The sequence below is a fragment of the Sus scrofa genome, chromosome 9 (assembly GCF_000003025.6).
Source record: "Sus scrofa isolate TJ Tabasco breed Duroc chromosome 9, Sscrofa11.1, whole genome shotgun sequence".
Lineage (NCBI taxonomy): Eukaryota > Metazoa > Chordata > Mammalia > Artiodactyla > Suidae > Sus > Sus scrofa.
This window is the reverse complement of record NC_010451.4, coordinates 108,720,342-108,732,989: the sequence shown is the minus strand read 5'-3', so window position 1 is coordinate 108,732,989 and position 12,648 is coordinate 108,720,342. Positions and strand designations below refer to the sequence as shown.

General features: G+C 44.9%; 1 gene segment (V, D, J or C); it reads left to right on the top strand.

Annotated features, from left to right (window-relative positions):
* LOC102158411 overlaps positions 1–655 on the top strand; it is a 51,989-nt gene extending 51,334 nt beyond the window's left edge. The window contains 1 exon segment of the C gene segment in view: positions 46–655. Coding sequence covers positions 46–185 — 140 coding nt within the window.

Here is a 12,648-nt window from a genome sequence, read left to right as displayed (position 1 = left end):
AGCCTTTCAACAGAACAGATAACTCATCAAAATGACTTCTCTTAGATACCCTGCAGCTGCAGCTCGAGAACACCTCTGCCTACTACACCTACCTCCTCCTCCTCCTCAAGAGTACCCTCTACTTCGCCACCGTCCTCTCCTGTCTGTTTAGGAGAACAGTCTGCAGCAGTGGGAAGACCTCCTGACAGATGATGCCACCAAGGGCTCAACTTCGCTTCAGCATCATTGTCTCTACAAGTGTCTGCTGAGGATCTAGCAGCACTTCCTTTCTGGGTTTGGCTTCCTTCAGAGAATGTGTACATCTTTGTATTAGGTCAACATTGTGTAGGTTTTTTCAAACCACTGGGCAAACAGACCCTTGCACTGCATAACAAGGAATTCTGCCATGACTCGGGCAGGGCTGAGGGCTGGTCCCCGGGAGCCTTTCCCACCACTGTCCCTCAGTGTCATCAGCTCCTCCAGCTGCCTGAGTCCTCTTGCCTCGTGAGCACACACAGCACAGCACACAGCTCCCCGTCTCCTCCCTCAGGGCTCCACCCAGACCACAGCCCTGACCTTCCCTGTACACATCTGGAGCTCCCAGCTTTGCTGCTTCAATTCTGTTCTCTGATTTTCATAATAGGCACAATCAATTAAAAAGATATCCAAACTCTACTTTTGTCTATGTGTACCTTAATTTCATGAAATCTAACCAAGGTAGAAAGAGCGTGACAACCGAGCCATCAGATTCACCTTGCTCGTGATAATGGTCCACACCACGTTTCTAATCTTTCCCGAGACGGTGGGATGGTGCTTTCTTGGGGGCACTGGCTCCAAGGGGAGCTACGGCCAAATGAAGGTGCAGGGTTCCTTCTCTTCCAAAGGTCACTGGAACCAGACTCATTGGTTTGGGATGTTCCTATGGTGACAGTGTAACACCCAGCATGACTTACACTGGGTGTGCTCAGACCCGTACTCGTGTCTCATAAGCGCTGATTCCTGATCCTCACATTAACCCATGAGAACACCACCCACACCACAGGGGCATCGGGTGGAGGGTTAAGCACACAGACTCTCAGACTCTGACCCCCAAGGGCCCGGGTTTGAGCCCTGGGTCAATATTAGTATCTGTGGGACCTCAGGCAGCTGTGTGAACCCTGTACCATCGTTTCCTCAGCTGTGCAATGACGTCACAGTGCCCTGTCTCCCAAAGGGTATGGATTAGATGGATGAATCATGCTTGGTCCGCACACACCTTCAACAACATTAGCCTCTAGTGTTGGTCGCTCTGCTATGGAAGTAGGAGATTCCACACAAACAAGGAAACATTGAGAATCATCTCTAATCTCATTTCCCTGCAGACAGGTTGGGTCTGGATGGAACAAGGACTCAGTTTCTACCTTTCAGGAGATAGGCAAGCTCATTATCCTCTATGATCCCTAGATAAACGTGCAATTAGAGTCCACACTTTGTCAAGTGTAGAGGTCAAGTATTCTGCTCATGGTCACTACTCTGCAAGTAATAGTCACTTAAAGCCAGGTCTCTCTGAATACAGAACCCTGTATTTTTTTTTCTTTTTACCTAGTATATTATGGCTTTTTCTTGACTTTAATTCTCCTTGGAAAACGGAAAAACAAAACAAAACACAAGAAAACAAAGCATGCATTGCTTCTTTCCTAAGGCCATAGTGCAAGGAATCAGTGAGAATTTTCTTAAAGCCTCCTGGGTGCATCTCTTTTCTTCTCATGTCTGCACTCTGGAATCACCATGGCTCCTCCCTTGGTTTTCAACACTGTGGAAATCCTGCCTTAATCTGTGAGTGTGTCCTAGATTTGCAACTCTCTTTTGGGAGGTGTCATGGGTCGGACTGAGCGTCTCGGGCAAAGCAGGGCAGTAGGTGGTGCTCTGACCATCCTGACACCCTGGCTCCCCCACCAGACTCAATGGACTCTGGGTCCTCACAATCTCCCTTTGGAAGCCTCTAAGTGTGACCAGGTGCCTCTCTGGGGTGGGAGGCAAGCATACATCTTTTTGGTCCAGTACTCTTCCTCCACAGCAGGGCTACCACGTGGTATGGATGGAGGAACACTGGATCAGAAACTAAACCTCATACCCCTCATCATTAGAGCCTAGGCCATTTGGTCTTTCTAACCAGCTGTGTTTCTTCTTGTCAGTCATGCTGCCTAATCCTTCTTTAGAAGAAGATGTTCGAGTGAAATAATTTTAGACTTTGTGAGCAATTTCAATTTACAAACTTAATGACTAACATCCTAATGAAGTAATAATTAATAGCCAGTGCTAAGTGCCTGTTAACTTATTTAATTCTTACAAGTAGCCTATGAGGCATATATGCAATTATCTATGCTTTACAATTGGAAAACTGGAGAAGGGGATACGAAGGTCGCCATAGTGAAACAGCTAATAAGACACAGAGCTGGGATTTGAGCAGATACTAAAAGAAGTAGAAAAGGGAAGTAGAAGCTTCCTTTTGGGAAGAAAATGAGAGCAACCAGATACGAGAAAGATAAAATCAAATTTAGATGGACTCCTTGATTCTCATGCATTTGATCAAACGTCTTTAGGGCAAAGGCCGGGCCTCAAGTGTTAAAACTCTTTATGAATTTGGCAAGTGTGGAAGCCAAACGGAGAAACTTGCAAATCTCTGAAAGTTTTGTGCAGCTGATTTCACTGCCAGGGCCCTGCTAGGCAGGGTCTCCTGTGGTTTCCAACTTCTTAGCAACTTCCTTCCCCAACTCACCCTGGGCTTCCCTGGCCTGGGAGGTGCAGAGAGGGGAGAGGCAGAGGTGGGGTGGGGAACAGGGCAGGAGGGCGCTGCTGGGCTGCTGGGGATGATGGTGTTTCATTTTCTCAGGCTTCTTTCGTTTACCTGTCTGTCAAATGTGGTTGATTCGTGGAAAATGCCCAAAGTCAAACTGGCCACCACTGGTTGGCGCTGTGGAAGGGGGAGCTGGGGTGTCAGAAGGAAATGAGAACAGTTAAACCACAACCAACTTTGCTCACGTTCAAAGGGCCACAGCTAATGGAGAACACACCTCGCCCCCTGCCCACCACCGCCACTGCATGCACATGTGGGAACTACACACATACCCTAGCCTGGGGGTCAGGGCTCCCACTGTTCATACACAAAGGTCCTCTGATTAGTTCCCACGTGAGTGGGAACCTTACACCCAGGATATTCAGATGCTGCACCTTCATCCACGCTCATGACCCTGTTCTGAGGGAAACAGCAGACACGACTCCTTGTAGCACTAAGATAACCCCGACCTTCCACCAGCCACCTGTGCTCTTCCATCATGTGTGACTGACTCAGGAGGCTCCTTCTTGGCTTCATTTCTCAGTATCGATGGGGTGACACAAGTCTCCTTCCCCTGAGCCCAGTGACAAGGACAGACTGCAGATGTGGGCACAGTGATATGCTTTATCCCTCACAAGAACAGAGATACAGAGGCTCTGGGCTCAACTGTGTCATTAAATGTCACATACTGAGTCACATAAGTTTCCCCTAAGGGTCAAAAGGACTTGAGTCAACCTGAGCCAAGCTTAATGGAAGATTCTAACATCAGATAAAAGGGTGAGGGTAAACTAGCAGAGGCGTGCTCAGCAATGTGCATATGAAGAGCAGGTGTCCCACCCCACCCCGCCCCACCCAGCAGGGTCCAGATGGAGGATCCAGGCCCTGGACCCCATCTGTCCAGTCTCAGAGGGAAGCACAGCTCTACTGCTGAGATGAAGCCTTTAGCTCTCACCGTGTGACCTCACAGCATATTCAAGTCACACACTGACTAGCTGGGACTTGTTCTCATGACAACAGTAGGTGTCCAGGAAAGCCAGCAGAAGTGCATTAGGCCGCTTGAACATGTCACTGGGGAGGAAACAAACAAACAAATCCCCCCCCCAAAAAAAAAAACCCACAACGTGAGAGCTGTGAGTTGAGTTATTCAATGTCTTACTCAGGACCAGAGCCTGGGAGCTGTGCCCTCCGGAGCTCAGGAAAACTGCTTTGAGGTGGTACAAGGAGAAGTCAGTATCTATGAGATTTTGGTGAAGGGCTACATGCAATTGAGCACGCATCTGAGTTTTTGCTAGTCACAAGAACTACATCTTAATGACTGGCTTTAGTGCTTTATTGCATATGCAAAGATGCAAGAATTTGGGTTCAAAATTTTTTTCCTGAAAATATCCAACTCCCTACGTTCTGTTCTGCCAGTTTTCCCAGAGCATGGCATCCCTCATTCCTCATCTCCACCCTTAACTCTTCAGGAGGTAAGATGTGCTAAAGATCAGGGACTGCAATTGCTAATGACTCAGTCCTTAGCAGAGCCAGAAGGTGAATGACATTCTTTGGTTGGCAGTGCCCCCTCATGGTCATGCATTGCACCAAGGGTTGGGGGTCACTTCACGATCATTTTGTCCAGTGGTGCCAGGAAGTCTCCTTGCTAGGTCAGGTCAGGATTTCATGGATAGGCCAATCAGTGGTATTTCGGGACTAGACCCTATTAACAGTAGCCAAAAATCTCTAGGTCGCCTGTCTTACTAGTGTGTTATGGTCCAGGAAAAGATTCCCTTTGGTTGCTTTTTCCCATATCTACAGGTACGCTACTACAATCATTGATCTCATAAAGAACTATATTATTAGCTTAATCCTTTTAAGTCTCCTAGTCATCATTATCTTATCAGGGGTTCAGTCACACATATGGTAATGCAACAAATCTTGTCAAATACGCAGAATATAGGTCATATAGCTAGTAGCTTTAATAGGGTGAACCAAATATTTAGGCCAAGAGCTTCTAGCATCGAATCAGTTTCTTTTTTCTTTCCTTTTTTTAAGGGGCCATCAAAACTGAGAGAGTTAATCACTTAAGGAAGAAACCTGACTTTTCATGTGGGTCATGAAATGTGTTACCTTAAAGGATTTATCTGGTGTGAAAAAGCTGCATTCAGTCTGAATCATGATGGCACAGGTCCTCCTGAGACATGGTAAGGATATCGAGGAACATTTGATTTTTGTAACACCACTTTTCTCATCACAGAGGTCTCAGAATTCAGTAGAATAATAGCCTAAGTATTGTCATTTATGGCCTAGTGAATGAATTCTGATAAAGCTTCAATATGGCTGGTTACATCCTGCACTCCTACTGAAGGTGCAGAAATGGCTAAGTGGTCATACCATTGAAATACAGATCACTTGGGCCACTGGGTTTATACCGACGGTAAATTTGTTGGGTTGATACCTAAATTGGCATGACAGTGGCCTTGAGTCCACAGGAATCCTATGGTACGTCTTCCAATGCCTCCTGGAAGAAGCCAAGTTCCTTCATTAGTTCCTCAAATCCATTGAGTTCCATTAGGAGCAACTCAGTGTATCTCCAGTTCTGTGATCTAGCCTCTAGCTGTATTGCTCTCTCTAAGGATAATGATGTATTGGCATTTTTCACAAGGCGCCAAGCCCCATTATCTACTGTTATCAGGCTGATTATCCTTAGCATAGTTTAACTGTTGCCAACATAAGGGAGCTTTTCAACTTAAATGACCATAGCCTGGTGTTGACCATATAAATCCGCCCCATAATTGGGGGAGGTTTCCTCCTAATAAAGTGGCAAGTTTATGGGTTTTGACTAAATTAAACTCTTTTGTTCTGGTTGAGCCTAAGTAGCAGTTAAAGAAGATTCATATTTAGGGTCAGTGTCGGAGCAGGTTTATGGATCAGCTAAGTGAGGGCATCCCATCGAGTCATAGCAATAGTGGCCTGAACAGAACTATAATGTCTTTGTTCTACAATACATTTACTGAGGGCCATCCAGTCAGAGTCTTAGAGAGGAGAAACCCACCAAGGTTAACAAAAGTACTGGAGGTTGGTAATGAGACACAAACTCAACCACTGGATCGAATTCTAAAAACTGCATAGGTTCATTCTCATAACAGAAAACATGTAATTCCATGCAGAACTCCAAGAAATTAAGAAAACACTATATCAGAGTTCCTGTTGCGTCTCAGCTGGTTAAGAACCAGACATAGCGTCCATGAGAATGAGAGTTTGATCCCTGGTCTCGCCCAGTTAGTTTAAGGCTCCGGCAATGCCACAAGCTGTGGTAGAGGCTGCAGATGCAGCTCAGATCTGGTGTTGCTGTGGCTGCGATGTAGGCTGGCGGCTGCAGCTCCAATTCGACCCCTAGCCCGAGAACTTCCATATGTCACAGGTACAGCCATAAAAGAAAAAAAAAAAAAAAAAGAAAGAAAAGAAAACACTATAATGATCATATGAGTCAGGTTTGGCATCTTGGACACCGTCCTGTTCTGACATTGTCTTCTCACCCTGGTGCAGGTTATTTTCTCCCCGGTTTGAGCATCATTTTAAGGTGATTCTGAGTTAAGCAGTCATAAATTTTTTTTTCCTGAAAATATCTAACTATCTTAAGGCTTATTTTACTAGCTTTTCCAGAGCACAGAGTGCCCCATTCCTGACGTCCACCCTGAATTGCTTTCAGGGTGTGTTTAACGTCAGTGTCTGCAGTGCTGATGACTCAGTCCTAGTAGAGCCAGATGGTGAGCAGCATGTTTTAGCTGGCAGGGTCTAGATCTGGAACTGGAACCCCCTAACTAATGGGGGGAAACTGGCCCCTCCTGATTGAGGAGCTAAGGGGTCACATTACAAGGAGTGAGTGCAATCTGGAAAATGTGTAGTGAGCACATTTGGCCCCCTGCCTCTCGTGAATGCAACTCTAACCCCTGAATCCGAGCACTCCGTAAAATAAATGGCAGCAAGCAGACTGGAAAAGGAAATCATGAATTGAGCCCTGCAGAACCAACGGTGAGTTTTATCTTTTTCCCCCCCTCAGGTATGGACTCAAACACAACCTGAAGTCCATCTGTACACCAGGTGCAGATTGAGGGAAAGGGGTCAGAGAGCCCTGCTGTTCTGTTTTTGTTTGTGTTTCTTTTGTCTCTTCCCATCCCTCCCCACCCTGTTACCCCCCACACCAGGCAATCACAGTGTCTGTGACATCAGAGGTGGCTGCATGGGAGACTAATTCTGAGGGAAGGGGACCATCTCTCACACAAGGGAGGGAACCTGTGGTCCCAAGAGCACATGGAGAATCTTGCTGGCTTTGGTTTTCTCTTTCACCTCTCCCTGCTTGGTGTTAAATGCAGACAGCGCTGCAGGAAATGCCCAGCACAGCAAGTGTGAAGCCCACTCACCTCCTCAGGCGACTGGAGGGAGAATTCCTGTGAGTGGGAAAATGTTGCAGAGATTGTAGAGAGAGGAGATTAAGGAATAAATCTCACTTGACGGTGTTTGACAACTAGGTTCACCCCTTAGCTGCACATGCATAAATCTGACCCTAAACACTTTGCCAACTGATCTCAGGGTGGATCACCAGCCATGTCCTAGACTGGCCACTAGGTGGTGCACAAGGTGCTGTGGGAATAGAACCACAAATGCTTTGAAAACTGCAGAACTGCCCAGCAAAGACAAGTGGGCAAGTCTGCATCCATTAACCCCAAGCTCCCAATCCATCCCACTCCCTCCCCCTCCCCCTTGGCAACCACAAGTCTATTCTCCAAGTCCATGGTTTTCTTTACTGAGGAAAGGTTCATTTGGGCCATATATTAGATTCCAGATGGAAGTGATATCATATGGTATTTGTCTTTAACTTTCTGACTTACTTCACTGTACAGCACTGGGAACTATGTCTAGTCACTTAGGATGGAGCATGATAATGTGAGAAACAAGAATGGGTACATGTATTTGTAACTGGGTCACCATGCTGTACAGTAGGAAAAAACTAATAAAAAGTATTGGGGAAATAAAAACATAAATATGGAATTATATATATATTTAAAAGATAAGTGGGAACTCGCATTCCCTAACTGAGTCAATTCCCTGCTAACAAAAACAACACTGACCATTCTTCATGGTATTTAAACACTGCCTGCAGCTCATAACGCAATATTCAAAATGTGCAGGATACAATCCAAAAATACCCGACATATGGAGAGCAAGGAGGATCTCAACATCTCGATATGAGAAAACCAAGTACACAGAGCTCAATCCTGAGCTATCACAGACATTGGAATAACAGATAACTTAAAGTAGTTTTATGCCCATGGAAGACAATGAAAAGACAGAGAGACCTAGAGACAGGAAATAATACAGGTAAGAGAGGTATAAATGGAGAATTTGGTAAAGAAGGATGGGTGGTAGAGACAGACAGGTGGAGAGCTATAAAAAGATAGAAATAGAGAGGGGGAGAGAGAAAGAGGGGAGGTAAAGAGAAATAGAGAAGGCGAAGGAGACCGAACTGGAAGGAGAGACAGAGAAGCACAGAGGAGTGGACAGCCACAGGAAACAGAGATCTGTGCACCTAGCAATGGAGAGCCAGAGCGCTCTGCAGACAGGGTGGTGGAGAAAGCAGTGGGGAGATGGAGAAGCAGAGTAGTAGAGAGAGAAAGCAAGGCAGTGCAGGAGGCAGAGCTGTAAAACAGTGATAAGGGCCGTCTACATCCACACATTGTTAGGGGCTGTGTAATGGTAATTTGCTGATGGTAATATTTACCCTGCATTTATGGGTTGTGACACTCCCATAAAAAGAGAACGTTCCTGCTTGAGTTCTGTGGTATCTTGAGATACAGTTTGTACCGAAATGGTGAGACAAAGGTTTGATTTTTTAAAAACTTCTCTTGAACGATAATGAGATGATGCCTTAGCAACTTCCACAGGTCCCTTTTTTTTTTTTTTTTTTTTTAAGTATTACCAATGAATTTGTGCGTGGTTGTTTTTTTACGTGTTTTTAAATTTTTGTGTGGGTGCTATTCTTTGGTTGACATTGTCCTCTCTATGGCCAGCGGGAGCCACTGCAAGTTGGCCTCTGTGTCCTTTGACATGACCTCAGTGGTCTCTGACAGATTTTTTTGTTTTCAGCCAAGGCAGGATGACATGGGTTTATCTTCTTACATCTCCTGCCGCATCCTAGATTCAGCCCTTTCTCAACGGAGCACTTGGATGTTTAGTAAGAAATGGAATACTTATTCTAGCAAGGCTCGTGACTTCTGCCTTGTTACTGCTCCCAAGTTTTTTCACTGGATGACAAAAGAGAGGTAGTTTTTAGAGAAAAGCAATTCAAATTATAGACCATGTGTTTTTCTTTTTTACTAAACTCTTTAAAAATTAGATTTGCAGTTCCTTTATGCTGAAGTCTTGATATCAAACAGTATACACATAAATTTATAAAAATGCGTAGTTCCCGTCGTGGCGCAGTGGTTAACGAATCCGACTAGGAACCATGAGGTTGCGGGTTCGGTCCCTGCCCTTGCTCATTGGGTTAACGATCCGGCGTTGCCGTGAGCTGTGGTGTAGGTTGCAGACGCAGCTCGGATTCCCGTTGCTGTGGCTCTGGCGTAGGCCGGTGGCTACAGCTCCTACTCAACCCCTAGCCTGGGAACCTCCATATGCCTTGGGCGCAGCCCAAGAAATAGCAACAACAACAACAACGAAAAGACAAAAGATAAATAAATAAATAAATACATAAATAAATAAATAAATGTATAAAAATGTAAACATTGTAATGACTGCTACCAACACTAACCCCAAGGGATGAAAAATACGACTTTTTTCTTCTTATTCTTTTTCTTTCTTTTTTCTTCTTTTCTTCCAGGGTCTTTCCCCGCATCCTCGTCTTTCTCTTTCTTTGGGAACTGTGTGTTCCCTGAATATATTCAGTGCTCATTTTGCCCTCTTCATAACTGTGGTGTATAGTTCTTCTTACATTCTGGTGGAATATCTTTTTTCTTATTACTTTTTTGTTTTAAGAATTTTCTTTCCACTAGTGTGATGGCAGTTTTCTCCACTGTTATTTTTAAACCACGAGGCTTCTGTCCCAGCAAGTATTTCCCTGGGTCCAAGGCACCTGTGCTTGCTTCCTGTAGAACCACCTGGAGTACTCTGCTTTCAGAGCTGCTCCAGTGGGACCCTTGTATCCTCGGCACAGGTGGTCCCTGAGGCATTGGGAGGGGGGGTTGGAGGCCAGCTGGAGTCCTGTCCTTTCCTCTCTCCCCAGCTCTCCGTCAGGACCCTAGAAAATGAATCAGCTGAAAGAGAGATGCCAAAATAATGACCCGGGGGGCATTTTCTGCATCCCTCTCTGAACATGTTTGCGCATATATCCAAGCACATTGATACAGGCAGTGGGTGAAAATCTGCCTGTATATCACTTAAATTCCACCATGACTTTACGCATCCTGTTTGATCACCTATCCATCCATCCGTCCATCTCAGAATCCAAGTACATCAAAAATATATCTACTTCTTGAGGGGACGTCTGCTGAATAAAATACACAATGCCCAAGTAAATTTGAGTTCATTTTTTTGGTCTCACAAATAGAATCACACTGTGTGTATTCCCTTTTAGCTCATTTGTCATATTTTGTTTCTACATTTACTTATGTTGCTGTCGTTCATCAAGTCATGCAGCTACATAGGACTATAGGTCATGCGTACACCATATGTCTTTTTCTTTGGATTATTAAACGACATGGATCTTTGCCCCCTTTTGGGAAATTTTAATAGTGTTGCCACAAACACGATCGTGTTCGTGTCCTGGTACTCTGTGCACACATTTCTGTTGGATTTACGCCTCATACTGGAAACACTTAGTCATCGTGGGTTTGAACACCTTTAAAGAGGTTTATTGTTGCTATTCCTGGGTAAGAAATGAGGTTTATTACTCCTTTTTTGTAGGAACTGTTCATGTTCTTTATTTTTCATTTTGTCTAATTCTTACAAAAGGATTTCTCTCTTACAAATTCAGGATTTCTCCTCGTGGCTCAGCAGAAATGAATCTGACTAGCATCCATGAGGACGCGGGTTTGATCCCTGGCCTTGCTCAGCGGGTTGAGGATCCAGCATTGCCGTGAGCTGTGGTGTAGGTTGAAGAGGTGGCTTGGATCCCATGTTGCTGTGGCTGTGGTATAGACGGGTGGCTCCAGCTCTGCTTCGACCCCTATCATGGGAACCTTCATATGCCGTGGGTTCGGCTCTAAAAAGACCAAATTCAATGTATTGAAGCAAGCAAACTAAGGGTTTTTCCTGTCTCCCAGGATTTGCCTCTGGCAACCACCAATCTAAGAGCTTTATTTTACATTTTTAAATTGAAAAACTATGTTCCACCTGTAAGAAATTATAAGGTAATTGTCATTCTCTGTCCTGTTTTTTTTTTTTTTTTCACTCTTAAGGTCCACCCATGTTGTTGCAAATGGCAGGATTCCACACTTTTTGGGTCTGAGTGATATTCCGTTGCAATATAAACCACCACTACTTTATCCATTCAGCACTGATAGACACTTAGGTTATTTCCATGTTTTGACTATTGCAAATAAGGCAGCAGTGAACCTTGAAGGGGTGCAGATTTTTTTTTTTGAATTAATGTTTTCATTTACTTCAGATAAATACCCAGAATTGCTGGATCATATGGTAGTTCCACTTTTACTTTTGTGGCTGAAACTCGGCCTCTGTCTGCCATTGCTGCTGGATAGAGACAGCATTTGGGGCAAAGGAGAAAAAGGTAGCTTTATTGCTTTGCCAGGCAAAGGGGGCCACAGCAGGCTGGCTAATGCCTTAAAGACTGTGCCCCCTTTGGGAGAGATTAGCAGGTGGTTTTATAGTTTGGGGAGCGGGAAAATGGGCCCCAAGATAAAGATCAGGGTAGAAGCAAGCTTGCATTGTCTTCCAAAGCTGGTGTTTAGTGGCCCCAGGACTGGTTCTGGTGGTTCTTCTTCTTCCTGGAGTGAAGAATGCTTCATCAAGTAGTTCTTCCATCTGTTGGGGGTTTTAGTTGGGCAGAAAGGCTCAGAGATACTGTTCTGCATATTTCTTGAGGAGGGACCAGGACCCGGCCCTGAGGCTGCACTATTTTTCTCTTGACTGCTCCCCCCAGGTCTCTGCATCCCCTCCCTTCCCTGCTTAGCAACTGCCCTTTGGAGCTCTGGGAAGGTTCCTGGAGGCTGAGGCTTATTCCCGAAAAAGCAGAAACGCAGGACGCAGAAAGGCTTGTGTGACCAGGAGCCTCACAGGGCCCTTCTTGCTTACACTTTTTTAAGGAAATCCCATACAGTTTCCGATAGCCACCGCACCAATTTACATCGCCACCGGGGACGCACAAGTGTTCCCTTTTCTCCACATCCTCACCGACACTTGTTTCCAGTCTTGTTGACAATAACCGTTCTGACAGGAATGAGATGATACCTCATTGCTGTTTTGATTTCCACTTCCCTGAACTGCAGATAAATATCATATATTTTTCTGGTGTAAGTACGCCCCAAGTATTGTGTAGCACTATGTGGGTTTGTTGTTGTTGTTGTTTTTGTTCATTACATCTGACAACCCTATGTGAAGGCCCTTTCTTTATAATGAAAAATTGCTCTATCAAATTGATTTCGAATTGCACACACACACACACACACCACACACACACACACAAATTTCCCTTTGAGGAGAGTTGAATTCTGATCAATATATCTGATCTTAATTTCTTGTAATAAAGCAGGATTAATGCTTATTGGGCTTAGTGTTGACGGCCTCAAAGTTTACCTCCAGATGTAAAGAGGAAGGTGGAGCAGGGAGATGATATAAGATGGTGTATTGCTGGACAGGAC